The following is a 25248-nucleotide window of genomic DNA, read 5'->3' as shown; positions in this document are numbered from 1 at the left end:
CAATTTAATATCTCAACCAGTTCAGTCAAAAAGTGGACTGGTACAAAAAAGTTAACCAAGATTCTAAGTCGATAAAAGGCCTTAATTTTTAAAACAAATCCCTGACAGAGTTACCTTCTCTTGCGTACAGATGAGGGTAATGATGTGAAATAGCATTAAAAGTTTCAAAGCAATATCTCAAAGGGTTAAGGCAATAAGTGGATTTTACCCATATTCAATGTATTTTCTAAGTCAAAAAGGGGCATAATTCTGTCAAAAACCTTGACAGAGTTATGTCCTCTTGTCTGTTGATGAAGGTCGTGATGGTAAACAAGTATGGTCAGTTTCAAAGCAATACCTCCAATGGTTTTGAAATAAAGTGAGGTGGTACAAAAAACTTAACCAAGCTCAATACACTTTCTAAGTCAAAAAAGGGCCATAATTCTGTCAAAAACCTTGACAGAGTTATGTACTCTTGTCTGTAGATGGAGGTTATGATGGTGAACAAGTATGGTAAGTTTCAAAGCCATACTTGTAATACTTCTGAAATAAAGTGGGGTGGTACGAAAAACTTAACCAAGGTGTGACGCCAACGCTAACGCCGACGCCGACGCCGACGCCGGGGCGAGTAGGATAGCTCCCCTTTTCATAGAAAAGTCGAGCTAAAAATCGACGATTTAGATCTTCTTTATATACATGTATATATAAATATTTGGCTGACCTATTTTTCACATTGAGTTTAAACAGATACAAATACTTTATCAACAACGGTGCAGCATGCCAAAATTTGTTATATATTTTCATAGGTATAAACAGAAAAAAACTACACACAGGTAAACCGATGAGTATATCCTGTTAATCAAGTACAACTGCTTAAAACTACAATCCTTCGGAGTAATATGCCGGAGTAAATAACGTTACAAAATGATAACACACCCCTCAAATTAATAAAAATAAATACTAAGAAAGAACGAAAGAAAGAAAGAAAGAACAAAATAAACAACGAAACCATCAAACAACAACAACAAAATACCAGTACACAAACTGCATTTAATTTTCTCATCTTTATCTCTGATTATATCACATGTATATAAAGGACAAGATGCATTATATGGTTTTGCACTGCCCCAAATTCCGCGAGATCAGGAGCAGTCAAAACATGTGGTCGGGGTTCTAAAACCTCTCGAATTCGGATATTAATTTCAATAGGTTCTGTTAGGAAAATAATAAAATGCCAAATCATTCTGGAATTTGCATTAACCCTTATTATCGAAATATCGTGACACCCTCCGGTAAATACTCCTACGATCGATGCCTGATAGACTAGCTAGTTCTTATCGATCATGTTATATTTAGTATTTATAACGATTTCTATTTTTTATCAGAACAATCATGCAAAAAGGAAACACGCGTGTGCATTCGGTACATTCCGCTGATTCCGAAGTTTTACGGAAACGGCCGAAAATGTGCAATTGTTCATATAGCGGGGTCACGGGGGTGGAACCACATATGTATCTCAAAAATGAGCACTAAAATTGGCTATTCAATGATTATATGAAAGTGATCCGCAGTTTTGTAGATGCTTTTCTACATCTCTTCGGCACATATGGAGCTCAAATGCAATTTTGTGCAGCGATTCCTTCGTGTGTAACCAAATCTCAATAAATGTTTAAATCAGGATTTGTCTGACTGTTAAGCATCGGTCTGTAGTGAAATTTTGTAAAATCTCTGTTTTTTGAGTCCGTTTAGTGACATTTTCTTCATACAAATTGTATGTTTTGGACACACCAGAACCCCAACGACGGAAAGAATATCTCGATGAAGACTGCATAGAAATCCAAAACAAAAATGGGTTATATAGAGGAGAGTCAGGAGGGTAAAATCACATTTCGATTTTCTTAAATAAAGGATTGAATTTTATATAACTGTTTAAAAAGGTGAAAACTTACACTGCGATTGACCTAATTTCACAGTCACATCTGGTGTTATGCTTCACATCTGGAGCATCGGAAATTCAAATATACTTTTTACCTATGCTCATTTTTGAGATATATGTGGATCCACCGCCGTGGGGATTGTGTAAAATGATCCTTTATGCATGATTTTCTAATGGACAGCAATTTTCTGAATGATATCCGAATAATCGATTCCTAATGTCTGTCATATTTACACAAAGGACGGAATATCTGAGAGATAGAATCTGAAATTGTGTCATATAACATTTATCTCCTTTTGGCCATCCATTGAAATAGAAAACAAATTTCACAATTTCACCATAAACTTGTTGAATTAATTTTGTAAATTGATTTTCACTGTTTTGATTTACCAGATTTAGACTAGTCCATTCCGAATTTAAGGGGTTTCAATATAATAATAATACAATTGGAGGATTTACGACTAGGTCATCAATACCTGTTATGTGTATCACGTGATACACATTATCAGGAAAGTCGTTACACATAATAGAATGTACACTATAAACTTTTACAAAATGATACTCCTCATGCTAAATTTTGATCTAACAAATATCACTGAGCATTCTCATAAGATGTGTCTAAAATATAGATGTTAGAATTTATTTTGAATTAAAAAGAAATTTTGGAAAATTGAGCATTGATGAATTGAAAGCAATTTTGTTCAGATCGAAAAAATGTACAATTTTCGCTACATATATATTCCGTTTAGAGGTATAAACAATTATGTAAAGTAACCTCTATTCGATGCTAAACTAACATTTAAATTATTCACGGTTGTATACAGGTCTTGAAACATTTGACCGCTGTTGTGAACAATAATGGACAGAAATAAGAAATCAAAGCACAGAAGGCGCTGAATTTGTTTGGGTCTCAGAATGTAAGAAAGGTGCAGGTTGTGAGATTATATGTATAGTGCCACCAATGCTTTCCAGCGTTTTAATTGAAGCAAATTGGCTATAAGACTAATTGCAACACTGATATTCAATCCAATGTTTATTTGACTTTAACAATTTGAAAAAAAAAATGAGTTACCTTACTGGATTTGAACTCCAGACCTCTCGCTTCCTAAGCGAGCCCGAAAACCCTTCAGCCACGATGAATTTATATGTGAACGGGCTGAAGAAAACCATATTATTCTAAATTAGGGCTTGTAACGACTTTAACTGTTGTTTAACACAGAATGTAAATAATCCTGGAGCTTACTATAAGCATTTTATATTTTATAAAGAATCAAAGGGCTGCAAGTTCTGTGGTATTTTCTGATCTTTGCAAATCTAAATCGTACTGTATATCTGTATGCATTTTCCTGTATAGGTTTTTTTTTATGTATTAATAATTCATTTTGCAACGCACCAGAGTTTGATACATACGGAATTCTGCATAACTAGAGTTGCATCAAAAAATCATTTATGTTCATTTTTTACGACAGTCACACTTTATCCTTGCATATCATGGCTACTTCCTTAACCAAAAACACTTAAAAAAAGAAATTTAACAAAAAAAAAAAGTTTCCTCGACTGGGATTCGAACTCGAGACCTTTCACTCACTTAGCGAGCGCGTTACCACTGTACATCACGGAGAAGTTATAACACAGAAAGTCTGAATAATATCAAGTCATTCTAAATTTAGAACTTCCATTGCATTTCGGGTTTGTAATCCTTATTAATTTCGAGGTATTTTGTTCAGGGTAAACCTGTTGTTTAAAATTGAAGTAAATATTTTAGCGAAAATCCTCTCGCCCAAACAGTCCGACATGTAGAATCTATATATTCCACTACTCGGTTTGTGTAGTATTCGGTAATAAATAGTATTTTCATTGATAAAATCATATTCATCCGCGTAATTTGTGATTGTGCATTTATTGACAATTCTATAAGCCAACGCTATTGTTTAACTTTAAATGCGTTGTAATTTGTTGGATACTTGTAACAAAATAAAATATTTCTTTCTTTTAAATAGCTAGTTTTAAGCTGTTTTGAGAACTACTTGTTGTTAGGTTTGTCGTAAACTTCTGTGTCAGAGATTGAATGTCCGCTTTGTATTTAGTTATTTTCGATCAGAAAATACAATAAAACAATATTAGAAATCTTCGACCATTCGGGAATTACTTTGCTTGAAAATTGATGCGCCTGTCTTTGACCATCTTTACGCAGTGATCTCCCCTGAATTTTTCGGCTTTAGTGTACATACAAAAGGGAAGTAACCGCTTCAAAAAAGTGGACTACTTTCGGCATTTGCAATTAACAACATTAGACTCTGAAATTTCGCTACCATTATTTGTTTGGCCTGACGACCCAAACAAATAAAAACAAAACAAACACAGATTTAAACAGCCAAAAAGGAGCGATTAGGTTTTCTCACGTAGTCGTTGACCTACTTTTCGAAGGCACGGGTAATAAACATGACATAAATGGTTAAATAAACATTTTATGCGGAATAGACTCAGAAATTTTCAAATTTATGCATTCTCATTGGGAAAAAGGAGGACAAAGACTTAATGCTGTGTAACGATTGTAAATGAAATTCAAGACTTTTGTATTCTGCTGAAATATACTTGTAAACGTTTTCGTCTTCTGCAGAAAGAAATTAAATATTTCCAGGAATGGGATGTCGAAAAGACCTTATCGAACACGCAAGCTCTTGTTAACGACGAGAAAAACATATAACCTTGAGAGCTTACTAGTCTTACAGTGCTTCGGAACAACTAATAACAAGAGTTTTAATAGCACGAAAGAGTAGTCAATTTGCAAAAGTATTTTACCTGAACTATATCAGAGATTTTGGACGAATGCCAAATTACCAATAACATAATTTCAAGGTTTTCTGGTAAAAACAAAGATAATAAAATGTTACCTCACTTCATATCTGGTACAAATACCAATGAAAGAACATTTCATCTCGTTTTGATTTACGGATGATAAGAATAAGTTATTGATAGAAACTGATGTCAATTTCAGACATTTCAAGTTCATGGTATATTTTAAAGAATGGAAGGTCTGTAGTGCCATAAATAAAAATATTGGGTAAGTGTAAGATACATGGTCCGATATGACATGCATGTATCTATATATTGTTCTATACACAAAACATTATTATTCATCATATAAATGCTCATACTCAATCACTTAGAACTCCATCAACATTTTTTTATCAATAAAAGAAATGCTATAAGAATTTCCAAATGATACATTTCTACAGTTATCAATATTTGAAATACTTGTGGAAAATTTACTCATTGTAAAAATGTTGACCAATCACTTTTTATGGTTGGGAAAATCATACTTATTCACTTGACATCGAGAACTTTTTTGCCTTTCGCAGAATGCGCACGCTCGAAATATTACTTACGTTGCATTTGGAATATCGAAATATCGATACACAAAAAAAAAGTCAAATATGTCACAAGAACTGAACATTTTTCATTGAAATATATGTGAAGTGATTTATTGCCCGTTTTCTGACGTTTTGACACAAATACTGAGTTAATTAATACCTTAAATATATTATATAAATGATATATGTATAATCACGTGCTATAGTCTGTTTCGACTGGGTTTTTCAAATAGAAATTCTATTTAAAAGACCCTGGTTTCGAATAGCACCATGCATTCATTAATGTATGTTCGATGAAATGACCGACGGCAGCGTCCTCGATCGCGATATTTGTAGCATTCCCTAGTAAGATGTCAACAAAGCTCTTCAGGAAACTACATACGGCGGGCTCCGAGCTCCGGACCAACAATCCATAAAATGACCCACGAGTCAAAATTTCGAAAGCTTTTTAAATTTAAGTTTGGCTTGTCTCGCTGGCGACAGGTGTACAAGACGACAAGACGATAACGCGACGTTTGGTGCTTTGTCGTGTTGTCGCCAGCGATAAAGCGACGCGCAAAATTGTAACAAACAGCCATCATAAAAAACCACTTATACAGATATACTTTTATATAGATTATATAGTATAAAGGGGCATTTTATAAAAACAGAATGCTTGCTTATAAAATTATTAATTATTTAACAGAATAGAATTGCAAGTTCCAGTACCTGGCCAATATAGAAAATATGTTAGGACCAAGACTTTTTTCGAATTGTTTCCGGAATTTAGAAAGCCCAGGATTCAAATGGTATACTACACATTCTGAGTTCGTTCTCGTTTCATAAAACAATCAATATGAGTACGTGAATTCCCTATTGTACAGGTTTTAATCAACTTAATGGAGAAATTGCGACATGACATTATTCCCACTCTTTTTGTCATCGTTATTACCAGAATAATATTAATGCATCTCACATATCCAAATGATACAACACAACATGTTCATATAACCGTGTAGGATTATTTTCGCATAGCGTGCTTTATTCCCCGGTTGCTCGAAACATTTCAGTGAGCGTAATCTTGACAGTGGATAGCGTATTTCCACATTCAATCAAAGAAAGAAAAGGAACTTCTTTAAGAATTTGGATTGCATATTTTATGCTTTCAAGTCCTGTATCCGACCATGGAAAATACCTTCCTACAAATCCTTTCAATCTGAATAGTTAAGTTTTTCATAGGAATGTTTCCATTTGAAGTCCTATCTATTTGGCAGTCGATTCTTTTGCATATTACCGAATAATTCGCCACTGCAAAATGTGCCGCCACAACAGAGAATTGACATGGTAGAAATAGGTCATCATAATTTTGTGATTCTCAGGTTATCTTTAACGAAATCTTGTGATTATCTATCAAATGATATTTAGGTAGTTTATGTAGTGGTTCAGTAGAAAACACAGTTTTGTAGGCTGTTCCCAATCGCAACTGTACGGTCTTTCATGTAAACAAATAGTAATTTAATGCTGGGACTTGTTGACAAGTTTTTTTCCAATATATCAAGTTAAAGTCCACTTAAAATAAGTTAATTCATAGATTTGATTTGAAAGTAAACAATACATTATTTTTTTTAAATAATTATTGTGGTTAGTAGAAACCAAAAGTACAAAACGCCAACCTAATGACATTAAGTCGGATTTGTTTAAAATTGTTTATCAGTGGGCATATTTAAATTTTAAAATAATTGTCAGACATATTTTCAGTAACAATATACAGAACCAGACTTTAAATCTACTTTCATTCCGTATTAACTACGTGATGATCTAGGGCATAAATTTTTGCGTATCAAATTGAAGTTAATGAATCTCATTTACAGCCTTAAATCATTAGAACCAGTCTACAAACATTGTTATGCGCATGCTCCGCTTTAAAATACGAATTTACTTAATCGAAAAATTAGCGGGGTGTAAAATCGGCAAAAGGAAAAATCGGAAAATATCGTTTACGGACGAACAGTGGTTCATTCCGTTTTCAATCCTTAAAACTGTATAAATTGATTATTGTTTTCTAAATTATGTTTTCCTATTTCATTTATCGAAAAATAGTAACATTAAACACAATGTATCACCATTCACTATTATATGACCGAATGAAATGTGTACCGTTCTTCCTAGAGGTCAAACACTCACATTGATTTTCCTATAGACTTACATTTAACGTTAGTAAGGTGAACGTAAGATGCTTGCAATTCACAAATAAAAAAAAAATCAAAATTCAGTGTTGTTAATAGGTTTGATTTTTCCCGCTTTCTTTCCATTAAAATCGAAATAACGTTTGTTCGGCTTAAACAGTTTTCTTTGGCGAAGTTCTAGTAGCCTCAGTCACGTGCCTTTTCTATAGTCTCGTGAAATTTGTTGCTTTTTCCTGTGAATGAAATAATCTGAAAAAAAAGCTGTTTCAAGTTTTCATACGGAAACCTCTCCGATGGTCAATAATCATACCGGAAATTGCGATTGCATATGAGATCATAACTCCTTTCTTCTAAAATAAATCTTAGCAGACGACCGTAAATTAAATATTTGCCAAAGATATCATGCACAATGTGACCTTCCAATTTTATTTGGCATGAGAAATGACTACAAATTGATTTCCTCACCCTTACTTGACCCGCTGACTTTATGTAACAATAAACTTGAGACAGTCCATTCAAAGTTTAAAGTGAATAGGTTTCAAATATTGATGAAAACAAAATAAATGTATCATATGAATATTCTTATAAAATATTGCTTTGAAAAATTGTTGATAAAGCCTTAAATGAGTCAGTATGAACATTTGAACCAACATAGTGCGTTTGCGACCAGCATGGATCCAGACCAGCCTGCGCATCCGCGCAGTCTGATCAGGATCCATGCTGTTCGCTTACCAACTCTAGAAACCGATAGCGAACAGCATGGATCCTGATCAGACTGCGCGGATGCGCAGGCTGGTCTGGATCCATGCTGGTCGCAAACGCACTATGTTGGTTTTGTCTTGACATGGCTCATATGTATGTATATATCGGATCAAGTAACTCACATTTGCCAACAAAACATTCATATATAATTTTTTCGTAGTTTGTTTTTATGTCTGATACTATGAACATAATTATTTATTGTATTACATAACATTGTATTACATTACTTACGGATCTCTTGTAGACCAATTCACTTTAAGGGATTTCAAAATTCACATTTTTCTAGAATACCAAGGTCATTTATGAATGAAGGTCAATGTTTGTTTGCTTTACTCGAAGGTCTTGTCACAAAAGTTGTTGTGGCCAAGTATTGAGACAATTCACTAAGAAATAAAAAAGTTATGATCATTGTTAAAAGTTTGCAGACGGTAATGACACCGTGCTAGGCAACGACAACGGAAACGGGTACGGGAACGGTGACATGACTTTGGAAATAAATCTACGAAAAAAAGTCAAGCATCAAGAGCATATAGAGACTGGAAAGAGCAAATCCCTATCTGTTCCAGTAGGTAAAGACCGGAAGTTTTACTGTTTGATTTTTGCTTTCATTCACCGCTTTACTATAACCAATATTTCAGACGGCCATCCATCAAAATTATGCCTTTGATATCGTGTAAGCCTCTAGTTATATCTATACACAAAAAATACTTGCCAGAGAGTTTTCTTCATACAGAATGTTGAAGGTATTGGATTTGGAGTAACATTAACTCGGTCAAGGCACGTCGCTCTAGTATCAGTTTAACTGAATCAGCATAGCTTATTGCTCGACCTTTATTGGATCAGACTGGTTTTGATGTGATTAGGATTTTAAACTTTTCTATAGTTAACAGGTGGGAATTTTCTTGTGTTCTGCTCGCAGTATAATTAATAAATTAAACGAGACTTACCTGGAAGTTGAAGTTCAATTATTATTCTACTGCTACTGGACCACAGGGTTTAATGAGATGAACATATGATCTTATCAGATGACCAAGCAGACTTTCAGAGCATACATAATTATGCAAAATGCGACAATGGCTTATACATATGGGAGGGGTAATTGGGTGGGCATTAAACCCTGTGGTCCAGTAGCAGTAGAATAATAATTGAACTTCAACTTCCAGGTAAGTCTCGTTTAATTTATTAATTCTACTGCACTGGACCACCTAGGGTTAATGAGATTTTAGAGACCATGCTCGCATTTTGATAAGTCGTTAAAACTTCATAACCAAGTACAATGATTACGCATTCAATCTACGACTATTAACTTTTCAAAACTGAAAATGTAATGTACAAAATAAAGTATGCAATTGCCATATACATAAAATGCTGTAAAAGTAACAATCATTATAAAAGAATACTATTCCCTATTTCTACTGTGCGGAAATTAAAGGTCATTATAGGCTTGACCCCTGCTGCAATGTTACATTGCAAAATTGATACATTGTATCGTATATTGTAAACAGAAAATTGCAAACAAGTTTGACACACATATACGTGTAGCACAAAATTCTTTCACATGTAGTGGTTCGAAGTGATATTCGAAGTTTTCTATGGTTTTAAAGCAACACATTTATGTTTTTAATTATAATTTCTTTAGGCTCGATTTCTGATATCTTGCAAAATCAGTGTTTTGAAATTACTGATCTGCGGTTAAAGGGCCATTAAGCATAAACCTGCCATTATTCGTTTATATTATTTACATTTTTTTTTTTTTCCATGCATGTTTTCTTCAATAAACGCATGTATATTATTTTCCAAATCAGCTCTGTATTGCAGTTACAGTACATGTTTCTATGGTTCACGTTTTCGATTCCACTCGATACAGGATAGGATATAATGAAACATACAAATGAATTTGTTCATTTTTCCTGAATTATTAATATTATTATCATTTTGTTTGGAATCAATCAATCAATTAATTAGTTAATTAAGTCATCAACTGATTTATTTCAAAAACGATAATGAAAACTACCAAAACAAATGGCTGAATCTCTTATCACCACTTACTTATTCAGTTGTTCGAAAATAAAACCCCTAACAAGTAATATTCTATGATCATGCCATTTGGTAGAATAATCTGCTTAGTGTTTTCCTTTCCCCCGGGCAATGACGAGTAAGGTACCACATCTACATATAATGATATATTATTAATTTACCTGCCATTTCTTTTTCAAATTTTATAACATTTCTAGTTGACTAATTAACATGCAGTCTACAAATATAAATGCGTTCATCAACCGTAGAAATGTTTCATAGACTAAACTGCAGTTTTCATGATATAATTAATATTTTTATTGAAACTAGTTGTTTCAATTATTTAAATCAAAATTTTAATGACACTTTGACAGCCGTAGCACAATCAGGATTTTGTTTGCCTATTGTTGTGATAGGTCCGACATAAATCCCTCTCTGGGTGATTTATAGTGCCATGGATCATAACACAGTGAAGGTTAATTAGCAACCCCTCCTTGCAAACAAACAAATCAAATTAAGACATATGTTTGACCTACAAACCAGGCACAGCTATTAATACCTGCTGTTTTCCCAGGAATAAGTCCGATGATAAACCCTAACAAAAACAATTCACTGAGAGGGTCCAGTGAGAGATTTATCTGAAGATGTAGTACATGTATACAATAAATCCCAAATTATCAACCTTATCTTAACCATCTAAAATACTGCACATTACAACTTTGTATAAACTATCATTATTGTAATGAATGGTAAAACATTGGTTTCATAGGTTTGTCCAACAATGAAAGACAAGGCAAATGCAAATGATTTTTTTTTTTTCCATCTTAATAGTTTATTTTATTATATTCATTAATTCATTTTATTTCTTTTCTATGTTTTACTGTAGTTAGCTTGAGCAAAAATTTCAATGCATACAAAGTATATCAAACATGTATTCAATTATGCATTTAGCTATGTCTATATACACCTTTCAGTCGAAGAAAATTCTGGATAGAAAAATATTTTAGTGATTAAATGTTTATTTTCTTCACTAAAACTTTTCATATCTTATTTCATGTTCTTCCATTTCGAATGATATGTCATTTTCTTAAAAATAAAAGCAAGTTCTTTACAATCGACATTGTCAGTGTACTTTACTTGAGATATACAGGTAAAGAGTTATTCAATATAAATTTCATTATTGAACCATCTCGAGCAAGTACCAATATTGAAAGTTATCAACTTACAATGTTCAGGGTATTTCGAAGTGTTTCTAGAGTATTGTAAAAACAATGCATACTCACATTCTGTTAGCTTTCTTGTATATGTACTCATGGTTGCCCCTGAGATTCTTACCTCACACTATATACAACCAATGTTATTTAATATGTGTTTACTTTCCGTAAGGAAAGTAACAATTCCTTCATAAGATCAGCTCCAAATGGTGCGTTTTCCCAAGAGCAAATTTGGACTCACAGTTTTTGACACTTCTATGCAAAACACTTTCTCCAGCATATTTGATCTTCGTATATAAAAAATTTGGGAGTATTCCGGTTTTGACAAGATATGCAAAATTTGCTTCAACATATTCCTTCTCGTATGACAAATTTGGAGTACTCGCGGGTTTTGACATTTCTATGCAAAACATGCTCCAACATATTCCATCTTATATAACAAATTTGGAGAAACTCAGGTTTGGATATTTTATGCAAAACTAGCTCCAGCATATTCCCTCTTATATAACAAATTTGGAGTACACAGTTCTTGACATTTTTATGCAAAACTAGGTCCAGCATATACCTTCTTATATACCAAATTTGAAGTACACTGTTCTTGATATTACTATGCAAAACTAGCTCCAGCATATTCCATCTTATATAACAAATTTGGAGTACACAGTTCTTGGCATTTTTATGCAAAACTAGCTCCAGCATATTCCATCTTATATAACAAATTTGGAGTACACTGTTCTTGACATTACTATGCAAAACTAGCTCCAGCATATTCCATCTTATATAACAAATTTGGAGTACACAGTTCTTAACATTTCTATGCAAAACTAGCTCCAGCATATTCCCTCTTATATAACAAATTTGGAATACCCAGTTCTTGACATTTCTATGCAAAATTAGCTCCAGCATATTCCATTTTATATAAAAAATTTGGAGTACACAGTTCTTGCAATTTCTATGCAAAACTAGCTCCAGCATATTCCATCTTATATAACAAATTTGGAGTAGACAGTTCTTGACATTTCTATGCAAAACAAGCTCCAGCATATTCCCTCTTATATAACAAATTTTGAGTACACAGTTCTTAACATTTCTATGCAAAACTAGCTCCAGCATATTCCCTCTTATATAACAAATTTGGAATACCCAGTTCTTGATATTTCTATGCAAAATTAGCTCCAGCATATTCCATTTTATATAAAAAAATTGGAGTACACAGTTCTTGACATTTCTATGCAAAACTAGCTCCAGCATATTCCATCATATATAACAAATGTGGAGTACAAAGTTCTTGACATTTCTATGCAAAACTTACTCCAGCATATTCCCTGTTATGTAACAAATTTGGAGTATACAGTTCTTGACATTTCTAGGCAAAACTTACTCCAGAATATTCCTCTAATATAAAACCATTTTTGTGCAAATAAAATCTCTACAATACGCCCAAAACAGCATAAATGAAAATGTTGCAGGCTTGGTTTGAATGAGCCTGTTCAAGGATGATACTGTAAAATGTAACTTACTGTTTTTCCGCCCAAAGCATGTTAAACATATACTATACTCATCACAGAGTAAAATATTTTTATCCCAGAAATTATTTGAAATCTATGTATTTCTTTCTAAATATGTCTTATTTGAATAAAAGAATGTACAAACTGTGTTTGGGAAGCTGCATATAAGTAAAGTTTTTTTTTTTTTTTTTTTTTTTTTGACACTATGCATTCTTATTGTGCCTCTAAATTGTGTAGAGTTTAAGACATAAGATATCTTCTTAGTGTGTAGTCAAAACATGTTTATTTTATATTAAAAAAGAGACTGTATAGCAATCATCAATATTTAAAAATACAATGAATTTGAGCATATTATATCTTTAATTCAAATAATTTTTATTTTAACTTATTATACAATTACCCAACTAAACATAGAATTATATTTTGTGAGCAAGAGCTGATATTTTCTTATATCAAGTAAGATTTAAAACAGTAAGATACTGCAGATCTTTTTAACCAATAGAATAAGAGTCTTATAAATTATAAGCTGTGATATGTGCATTTCGTTGGCCTAATTTTAAGACACATGACTTTGGTATGTTCGTGGCTCAAGAAATTAAATTGTTAAATAATATAATATTAATTTGATAACTTCAAGTTAAAGCAATATTGTCTTTGTTGTTGTAGTAGTAGTTGTAGCATAAAAACTTGGAAGGTCAATCATCTGGCCAAGGCTTCATACTGTTGTCCATCATTCCATGATGACGAAACAGATTTTCCTAATCTGTTGCAGAGTTAATATTGGACCTACTGTCCGCAAACTCTAGACATTCCAAATTTTGTTGCAGAGTTATGTTGGACCTACTGTCCGCAAACTCTGGGGTCGTTGCAGTACGCCTCAGTACCTACTGTACTGGTGTTATAGCGACTGTTGGGCTTCTTGAAAAGTGGAGTTCCCTACTGGAACTGAACACTTTACCCATTCTTGTAGCAATCCATGTGGAAAATATAAATGGATAATCAAATCAAAAACAGAAGTCAATTGTTATATCCAGAATATTGTCACTTTAAATTAAATTATGAACAAATAAATCCGGTATTTAATCCATTTTACAAAAGTTATTAAGTAATTGTATTAATCCATTTAACAAGAATAATTGAATAAATCTTAATTCTAGTAATAACACATAAACACATAAATTAAGAGAAATTTACTGCGGCCACTCTGATAGGATACTTTTAGCGTTCTGCTTGGTCATCTGATAAGATCATATGTTCATCTCATTAACCCTAGGTGGTCCAGTGCAGTAGAATAATGTTTTTGTTTTGAACTTCATTAAAATTCGTATGAATGATGTTAATCTCTTAAACTGGTGGCGGCAGGTGATGCTATCCATACACTAGTGCCGACAAAGACCAGCCGGCACATATTCGTGACCTCTGATCTTGATCTGCATTGTATTTAGATTTTGTTTGGCAATACGATGAATGATTTTGCCTGAGTAGAAACATGTGCAAGTCAATTAAAAATATTCACCAAGTGTAAATATAATTACAAGTCAATTTAAAATATTCACCAAGTGCAAATATAATTAAACAATTTCATGGTTTCTGTGTGCTACAATCACAACTCTTCGACCCTTTCCGTCAGTCTACGGATTATTTTAAATAATCGACGAGGTCATCCGGATGTGTATATTGCACATTAGCAACGTCATTTGAGCCGCGTCATGACAAAACCAACATAATGCGTTTGCGACCAGCATGGATCCAGACCAGCCTGTGCATCCGCGCAGTCTGATCAGGATCCGTGCTGTTCGCTTACCAACCCTATTACAAGTAGAGAAACTGATAGCGAACAGCATGGATCCTGATCAGACTGCGCGGATGCGCAGGCTGGTCTGCATCCATGCTGGTCGCAAACGCATTACGTTGGATTTGCACATTAGCAACGGCATTTGTCTACTATCTAAATTTATTATTATTGTTTACCGCCACAGGCGCATTTTCCGTTTACTGACTTATGCATATTTTCTTTTGTTGACCGTCTTATGCATATTGTCTACTGTTTATTACCTGATACACTTGTATGTATTTCTACTGTTTATTGCCTTTTAACTAATGCATATTTGTGCTGTTTAAAACCTAATGCTTAAATTTTTGTTTACTGCTTAATGCTAGCTTTATGCATATTTCTATTGATTTCTGTTCACCGTCTAACTGGTGTTTACTATCTAGTGCATATTGTTTACTGTTTATTGTTAAGTTGCGTACAGCCTCATAATCTTTGTGCACTATATTTTCATGACAAAATATTGAGCTATGCTCACGTGAATCTCTAATACGTATAACATATATCGTGTTATAAATCTCTCGAAAAGCAGCTATACATCTTGTTTTTAAAACAAAGTATGTTTGTGTAGTTTTACAGAAATATCTTAATGTATGGTAGCTAATTTGGACCTTGTGATATTTTCGTGACGCTGCGGAACATACGATGTGATATGTCGTACTGACCTTGGCGATAATTATGACAAATTTCTTTAAAAGCAGCTGAGCAGTGAGTTTGATCACATTTAAAAGCCCTTCTTTGCAAGGTATTTTCACATTTTTAAATACGTAAATTTATGCAAAGGGTTGACATATATTCCCAATGGGCCGGATGTTTTGTATGCATTTTTATCATGTATTTGATATGCATATACAATCACTATTTATTAATCCTTGGTTAAACTACAGTCTAGCGTAATCAGAACCCGTAGATTCCGACGATGTTTTAAACATCAATTAACTTACTAGTTACCTTCTTGTAGCCAAACCACTGCCGCTCTTATTACAAGCTCCCATTCTTTGATCTCCATCTTGATACGGTTAACTGATTCTCGCATTTCCTCCTTTGTTTTTATCGTCTTACTTTATTGACCTTTTCCTGCCCTTGTAGGCATGGCAACGCAATTACTAATGGCATCTTGCGAGAAGAGATTCAGCAACAAGTTAATGCGATTAATCTGATAGTATGGTGTCTCGTTGTATGGTGTCTCGTCTGGAACATAATCATTTGCATAATGCGAAAATTGTTGTCGTCTGCCGAAGATTTTGATTTTATCTAACATTTTGAGGAAATAAAGATTGGCTGTGAATCGGCTCTTTGTCTGTTCATTAAGTAAAGGGGTTCCCTTTCTCAGAATCTTGAAAGTGTAAAGTATACCTACATTGGTAGGCCTATGGAAGGTGATAACTGTCAATACATAAAGGGTTCCACTCTGTATCTATTTGTTGGCTTATGTCATTGTACTCCCTTTCATTACACCCATTTATTACCTAATGAAAAAATCTTATTGCTAAATGACATTTTTATTTTATATTTTTAAAATGCTTATTTATTGTGAAGTGTCAAGTATCCATATAGTAACTGAAAATTTCATTATAGCTGAACTTATAGTTAAGTCGGATATCGGCCTCTTTGCCGAAGAACATATTTAAAATGGAGACCCTTGGATTCAAAGAATCAAAGTTTGATTATAATGTAGTAAGGAATGGTTTAAAGTTGCACGCCTTCAGATGAGCCAAGAATATTTCAAATCAGCCTTGAGGAAAATGTATTTTGAGAAAAGTGAAAAGATACAAAATTTAAGAAATAATTTACATGTTATATGCAATCGGTTACTGATTTTGCAGTATTCATGACAATAGTTCTCCTTTGTGACTAACACAGTAAGGGTTATTTTTGTATATTCTGACATGAACATTGCCCTCAAATCCCTACTCACTCCATGAACATTGCCCTCAGATCACTACCCACTCCATTAACATTGATCTGAGATCACCACTCACTCCACGTACATTGCCCTCAGATCACAACTCACTCCATGAACATTGCCCTCAGATCACTACTCACTCCATGAACATTGCCCTCAGATCAGAATTCACTCCATGAACATTCCATTCAGAGATCACTACTCACTCCATGAACATTGCCCTTAGATCACTAATAACTCCATGAACATTGCCCTCAGATCACTAATAACTCCATGAACATTGCCCTCAGATCACTACTCACTCCATGAACATTGTCCTCAGATAACTACACACCCATGAAAATTGCCCTCAGATCACCACTCATTCCATGAACATTGCCCTCAGATCACTACTCACTCCATGAACATTGCCTTCAGATCACTACACACCCATGAACATTGCCCTCAGATCACTACATACCTATGAACATTGCCCTCAGATCACTACACACCCATGAACATGCCCTCAGATCACTACTCACTCCATGTCAGGTCTCACAACAAGAACATGAATATATTACTTACTGGGCGCTACTCACCTCCACGAACTCTTCTCACTACATAAACTAATCACTGAGCGTTAATTAGTCACTGAGGGTTACTTACAACATGAACATTAAAGGTCCGATATGCTTAAAGGCACATTATGCCTCAGAAATTCTTATGTATAGAATTCTTTAAGAATATCAAACATGTGTTGAATAATGTTTTAATAATGGATTTAGAGCATGTTACATGTTTAAATACCGACGAAAGTAGCAATGAATTCAAAGAATTGTGTAGTAAAGGTAGGAAAATGTAAACAGAGTAGTATTTCGACTTCCACACAAAATACTAACTCACTATAATTATATAAATTGTCAGAAAAGCAAAAGAAGCAAAGAAAGTTCATTTATATGGCAAATTAGTAATTTTTTTTTGATAATGTAAGACGGTACCAAAAATGTGAGACATAAAATTGATAGCATTTCGGAAGCATAATAGGCCTTTAAGAAATGGATAACTTTTAGAGGGCAAATGCGAACTATATAATGTTTAGGTAACGGTTTTAAAGCATGTTAAATGCTTACAACATGAAGAAAGTAACGATGAACGATATTAATAGACATTTCTGTTGGTCACGTGTATAAACAATTATTTTCTCAGTTTATTTACACGAGGATAGACATAAGCAATGTCACTTTAAAAACTATTTTCATTGTTTATTTCCATTGCTTAAAACTATTTTCATTGTTTATTTCTATTATTAGAAAAACTATTTTTGGATGTTTATTTCCATTGTTTAAAACTATTTTCATTGTTTATTTTCAGATAGAAAATAATCAACAAAAATGGGATTCAACGAGAAACCGGTGTTGATTAAAGTTACGTTCATTCTCTCTATTGTGGGACTGCTTCTTGACCTTATAGGGTTCGTGACCGAATATTGGTCGAAATATGGCTACTCGCATTCCGGTCTTTGGAGCTATTCCGGCTATACAAACCTTCCAAGTAAGTTCGATACTCTGTAAGGTTTTGATACATGTACAGAGCTTGATGTTAATATACATGTAGTTTTATTACATGTAGTGTTACGCCGTATACAGGTTATATCAGTAATCTTTATCTAGATGAGATGTTGTTGACATACACACACACGCACACATGCAGAGACGGCGGCACAGAACGTCAATTCATAGATTGAAAAATGCTTATAAATTTTAAAGCACTTTGCTATATTTGAAATCACGCACACTTTTTTTTTTAAAGAAGTGGATGTTATGCACAATGCGTTATCGCCAATATGTTTCTTGCAACACCAAAGACAAATCTCGCATAATTTGTTGTTCACTTTATGAACTGTATACGGTTTAATACGGTCTGATCATCGTGAGTGAGAACTGTTTTATTTCTACACCATTCATAAGCTGTACATGGCGTAACTAATTCGTAAATACATGTTTATATTTGTGATTTTTATAAGATTGTTTAACAAGTTTATGTTCATATGTTTACATATGTTTGGTATACGTGAATGCTTATTGTATGTAAAGATATGAAACTTGTTGCGCTCATTCTAACTTATGTGTGGATGTTGATGTAGGTCATATTTTTCTCTCTTGAAAATAGTGATTAACCTTATTATATGAACAAAATTTGTTAAGAAATCACATTTTTAATGAAGTCGTTTTTAAAAATGATTTGAAATAATCACAGTGCATATACCACTGGACTTTTTTGTGGTCTGTGTCAGAAAAGACAAGACCGTCCGTGTTTTATATCCTGCCATAAATTTTAAAATATTTTACAAGCTCATCCTAGTGAGTAATACATACACAGAATGTTTCATGAAAAAAATCTTTTTTATGCATATCTTATTGATTATACACCACAGTGCATATCCAGTTACGAAGGAATTTGTAGCAAACGCAGGAATTGTGCAAAAGTAACGCAGAATTGTGCAATTTAGTTGCTAAAACGAGCACCGCGATAAGTAAATAGACCAATATTTTTACTGTACACTAAATTGGAAGCAATGAGTTAGCGCATAATATTATGATTGCTGAGACATTATACTTTAAGCCTCATCAAAATTATTTTCATGAAAAATGTTTGTTTTTCAAGATCATTCGTGAAAATGGCGATATGACTTTTGATGGCGATTTTTAGTTTCGTTGATATCTTTCAATACAATAACGTACATATAACTTTATTATTTTTGTATTTTCTGAAAAATACATAGCTAACATCCACGGTCTAACACAAAATTTCCTAACAGAACTAACAACGCAAAGTAGTTCTCACTCAAAACTGCTTAAATACCAGCAATTTAAAAGACAGAATGATTTTTAATGTAGGCATTTAACGAATTACAGTGCATTGAAAGTTCAGATTAGTCAATAGAAATATGAGGTTACAATCACAAATTTCGCGGATGAGTATCATTTTAATCAATGAAAATGCTATTTTTAGCTATGTCGATTACTGAATACTCCAGGGCGTAGTACACAAATAAATCTGACTGCCGAGTAGTGGAATATATACATGTCGGACTGTTTTGGCGAGAAGATTTTCGCTAAATTATTTTTATCAGTGTTAAACAGGTTTATCGTGAACAAAATACCTCGAAATTGATAAGGATTACAAACACGAAATGGAAATTCTCAATTTAGAATTACAATGTATTTGTTTTTATTCAGGCTACATATTACGTATTACTTCACCGTGGTGCAGGAGTATCGCGCTCGTATCGCGCTCGTTTAGGGTGTGAGAGGCCTAAGGTTCAAATCCTAGTCGAGGCAACTTTTTTTTGAAGTGTCTTTTTTAAGGAAGTAGCCACGATATGCAAGGATAAAGTGTGGCTGTCATAAAAAATGATTTTTGATGCAACTCTAGTCATGCAAAATTCCATATGTATCAATCTCAAACTGTTATAGAAAAAAAAATCTTAACGCAGTCGCTGCGTAAGATGAATTATAGTATATAAAAATAAACTTATATAGGAAAATACATACAGATAGTCAGTATGATTTAGATTGCAAAGATCAGAAAATACCACAGAGCTTGCAGCCCTTTGATTTATATTCGGTGTACCTGAGACATTTTCCAATCTACTCGTGTCATATTACACTTTATCTAGCAGATAAAACGTAATTTAGACCATTTTTAGCTCACCTGTCACAAAATGACAGGGTGAGCTTTTGTGATCGCTTTTCGTCCGGCGTCCGTCCGTCGTCCGTCCGTCCGTCCGTAAACTTTTACTTTAAATGACATCTCCTCATAAACCACTAAGCCAATTTCATCCAAACTTCACAGGAATGTTCCTTTGGTGGTCACCTTTAAAAATTGTTCAAAGAATTTAATTCCATGCAGAACTCTGGTTGCCATGGCAACCGAAAGAAAAAACTTTAAATATATTCTTTTAAAAAACCGTAAGCGCTAGAGCTTAGATATTTGGCATGAAACATCTTCTAGTGAGTGTCTACCAAGTTTGCTCAAATAAAAGCCCTGGGGTCAAAATTGGCCCCGCCCCAGGGGGTCATTGATTTTCCCTATATGCATATAGTAAAAACTTAAAAAACCTTCTTTTAAAGAACCCAAAGAGCTAGAGCTAAGATATTTGGCATGAAACATCTTCTTATGAGTGTCTACCAAGTTTGTTCAAATAAAAGCCCTTGGGTCAAAATTGGCCCCGCCCCGGGGGGTCATTGATTTTCCTTATATGTGTATAGCAAAAAATTAAAAATCTTCTTTGAAAAAACCGTAAGAGCTAGAGCTAAGATATTTAGCATGAAACATCTTCTAATGAGTGTCTACCAAGTTTGTTCAAATAAAAGCCCTGGGGTCAAAACTGGCCCCGCCCCAGGGGGTCATTGATTTTCCCTATATGCATAAACATGTAGTAAAAACTTAAAAAATCTTCTTTTAAAGAACTCAAAGAGCTAGAGCTAAGATATTTAGCATGAAACATGTTCTAATGGGTGTCTACCAAGTGTTCAAATAAAATCCCTGGGGTCAAAATTGGCCCCGCCCCGGTGGGTCATTGATTTTCCTTATCTGTACTGTATGTGTATAGCAAAAACTTAAAAATCTTCTTTGAAAAACCCAAATAGCTAGAGTTAAGATATTAAGCACGAAACATCTTCTAGTAAGTGTCTACAAAGTTTGTTCAAATAAAAGCCCTAGGGTCAAAACTGGCCCCGCCCCAGGGCTGTCATTTATTAACTATATGTGTATAGTAAAAACTTAAAAAATCTTTTTTTAAGAAACCCAATGAGCTAGAGCTTAGCTTGAAACATCTTCTTATGGGTGTCTACCAAGTTTGTTCAAATAAAAGCCCTTGGGTTAAATTGGCCCTGCTGGGGGGGGGGGGGGCAGGGGGGTGCGCTATATACAGATGAGCGACTTCAGGGCCATCATGGCCCTCTTGTTACAAGGTAACGCCGAATTCGTGAATTAAGCACTGACGCAACGGCGGTTATCTCGTTTAAAGTAGCTAAAACTTATTTTACCAGCTTCCTTCTATTATTATACGACACTTGTAGTTGGAAAATGTCTTAGGTATACAGAATATGAAAAAAGATGTTTTAAATCTGTTATTATTATTATTATTATGTACATATTTATTTGACGAAAACACAAAAGTCACCTTCGAAACGGTGATCAGGTTGTCTTTCTCACGAATGATCTAAAGAAGTAAACATATTCCTGATAAAAATTGTAATGCTGGTTAAAGTATAATGTCGTAGCAGCCGTATGCGCTAATTCATTTCTTTAAATTTGATTTAGAATAAAATATTTTGGTTCGTTTACTTACTGTGTTATTCGTTTTTGTAATAGCGTTGCACAGATTCGGCGTTACTTTTACGTCATTTGCACATTCCTGCGTTACTGGATATGCACGGTGTACACGCACATTCGCTTTCCTTAAAAAAAAAGATTTCCCCCTAAATCTTGAACGGTTTATGCTCCACGCAGATCAGAAAATATCAAATGGTTAAAAATAAATAAATAGAAAATTTGAAAGACAGCCAGATAGCTTCGGGGGACTGTCAATACAGTAATTTCGTAATTTGGCCTCACCATGTTTAATTACACATGTATTAATGATGAAGACAATACAACTGTGACAGACGACATTAAGATGACAGATTACCTTTTATACTGCATATGTTTTAACAACGACACATGAAATATACACGTAAAATTTAAACGATGAGTGTGTACATATAATATGTGTGACTTTGTTTAATGATTGGATGATTATGATGAAATAATTAAAGGAAATAAGAAAATTTGAAATTAACAACACTATGGATTAGGACGAGGTTTTTCTGACAATATTAAAAGAAATGGATTATATTCAATGTAGAAAATTATAATTTTAAAATGTTTTGAATATATAATTGTCTTGGAATTTTGAATAACTATAACTTACGTGCGTGCTTGTGTACGTTTTTCATGACGTTTTTCATGTAGTTGATTCACCAGAGGATGTTATTATAAGTTTTTAAGACTCATCACTTTTGAAGATATATATTTTTAAGTATATAAAAGGGACACAACTATGCGTATCAAAATATTAGTAGATTCGGTTTATGCCCAATTATCTATGGGCTTAACAGCTATAGGATTTTGGTGTCATTTAGTGGGATTTTTTACGCCTTTTTGGTTTAATGGCCCCTTAGCAACGCACGAGATCTCAGCGTTTGTTTTGAAAGGATATTCTGGACTGTGGAAAGGTTGCGAAGAAACGGGGACATTATGTTTTAGGCCTAGAGGGGGAAGTAAGTAGATATATGTAGTAATTATTACAGTTAACCACAAAGGAAAGACGTTAATTGACGTAGGTAAATCATAGGACAACGTGAATAATTATGTTCTCACCCAATCGTATCTTCTCGAACTGTCCGGCCAATTTCGAATATGGTTATTATGAAAAATAGCCTAGGAGTTCCGAATGGTTCACATACAGATACACTATTTGTATATCTATATGCTGACAATTTAATTCTCTTTCCCCACTTTCCTTATATTGTAATGATAGGAAAACATTATAGACTATACCATAATTATTCTACAGTCTTGAAGTACAAATTATTATTAACTGCAGACGATATTTTGCCACTGTAACGTCTGCTACCCACCAGATTGCAAAAACGGTTATTAAGAATCATCTGTCGCTTGTCATTTTCTTTTCTCGATTATAAGACATCATTTTTGGTTCCCTTTTTTAAGTTTAATTATAAGCTCATGCTGAAAATTGTATGCTTTCAATTTTTGAAAAAATGTTTTGTTTGTATACACGCGTCTGTTGACTTTCGTGGACATATTAGTTTTATCGACACATTCTATCTTTTCTGTTGATCTATATGTTGCGTGTATATCAGTAAACTTCATAAGTCTGCTATGACGGGAATGATATAAGTTATTAACACTTGTACGGTAACTTGTGCTGCGGTGGCGTAGTCGCAAACATCCAAGGGGTTTAACTCTTACCACGCTCACTAAATATTTAAAGCAAAACCATTCGTCCGTTATTTTAGTGAACATTTTTTAAAAATGTACCGACTATGGTCTTGTTCTGCATAGGTCGCATTGGTAGACGATGGTTCAACAGTTAATTGCGTGAAATATGTGTATATGTATGTGTTTTTTTTCCTGACATCAAAGCATATGTGAGAAATTTGTAACGATTATATTCCAATTATTCCACAAATTATCAGGCCATGAATATATGCACACATGCACATGAGATAAATATTTGTAATTAAATATCTGGAAAAAATACTTAAAAAAAATGTTCATATTGGATTGATATGATAAAACATGCCATATTTGGTGGGTTCAGTTTTTGTTCTAATTTTGGTGGGTCTGTTTACTGGCCTGTTGGGTTTTGCCACTGACTATTGGATAAGGTTCGAGTATGAAGATGTCTATGGAAACAGGGTTGAAGAATTTAGAGGCTTGTGGAGAAGTTGTGCCAACTCTGTTGATAATCTTTCAGTGGAGATATACTCATATTGTTTTACATTTGAAACGCAAAGTAAGTGATTGAATTCTTACTATAATGATATATTGGAGTGATTTTCTTAACAAAGCTTTTTAACCAGGTTTTCCGGAGGAAAAACTGGTTATTAGATTGAGGTATGTCGGCGGGCGGGCGGACGGGCGGGTGGGCATGCGGGCGTAAACAATTTCTTCTGTGCGCAACTCCTCCTACATTTCTCAACGGATTTTGACCAAACTTTCACAGAAGTTTTGTCATCAAGTGCCCTGGCGCATATTGTTGGGGTTTTGCGATTGGATAAGTTTTGACCTAATTATGGCTCTTTGTTTTTTTATTAATTATTAGTGTTATTATTATTGTAATATATACTTTTAATCACAACTACAACATTTAACCAAACTTTATTTAGTTATGAAACAGAAGCTATCTGGGTTGTTGCACGACTGCCAGCTCATGTGCCTGCTTTTTGGTCCTGTAGAGTCAAGGTCAAGGTCATTGTTGCTAAAAATAGAAATTCTGTTTCCAGTCAGGTCACTATTACTAAAAATAGAAAATAGGTTTCCGGTCAATAACTAGAGTTCGGAATAAGATATTTTTTATAAAATTTGGTGTTAAGCATGTTTTTATCAAGACCTCACTTGGGATGGCTTTTGGGCCCCCTTGGGTCAAGGTTACAGTTACTTAAGATTTTAAAATTCATTATTTATGATTTACATTGCACATACTTACATTGTTTGTTGCTTTTATTTGTATTTCAACTACAACAGATCTATCTACAATGGTGATAATTGAAAACCTGGTTTCGTGGCATTGCCAGGTTTCTTGTTCATTAGTGAATTTTCTTTCGAAAATTGAAATTAGTGAAGTCTGCACACATCGACATAGTATTGGACATATCGTAATAAACGCTTTTCATACTTAACAACGGCAGTGTGCGTAGATTTTCACGCATGTTTCTGAAATATTGACAATTTTTACGTCCATATTGTAAGGCTTGTTTTAATCGGTATCACATTTGTTGATTTGTTA

The 25248-nt window shown here is 33.8% G+C and overlaps 1 protein-coding gene across 4 annotated transcripts in view; it reads left to right on the top strand.

Annotated features, from left to right (window-relative positions):
* LOC132716451 (uncharacterized) overlaps positions 1–25248 on the top strand; it is a 59262-nt gene that overhangs the window by 5149 nt on the left and 28865 nt on the right. Inside the window, exons 1-2 of one of the 4 annotated variants that reach the window (XM_060699737.1) lie at positions 8957–9106; positions 18042–18221. In XM_060699737.1, coding sequence (XP_060555720.1) covers positions 18062–18221 — 160 coding nt within the window. In that variant the 5' untranslated portion in view covers positions 8957–9106; positions 18042–18061. Of the gene's footprint in view, positions 1–8956; positions 9107–18041; positions 18222–22761; positions 22997–24023; positions 24256–25248 lie in introns of those variants that run through there. The other 3 variants (XM_060699735.1, XM_060699732.1, XM_060699733.1) reach the window with 3 other exon arrangements.

Source organism: Ruditapes philippinarum, unplaced genomic scaffold, assembly GCF_026571515.1.
Source record: "Ruditapes philippinarum isolate M1 unplaced genomic scaffold, ASM2657151v2 ctg937_1_1_1_1, whole genome shotgun sequence".
NCBI classification, from domain to species: Eukaryota; Metazoa; Mollusca; class Bivalvia; order Venerida; family Veneridae; genus Ruditapes; species Ruditapes philippinarum.
The sequence above is the reverse complement of the archived record's forward strand: the minus strand, read 5'-3'. Positions and strand labels throughout refer to the sequence as shown.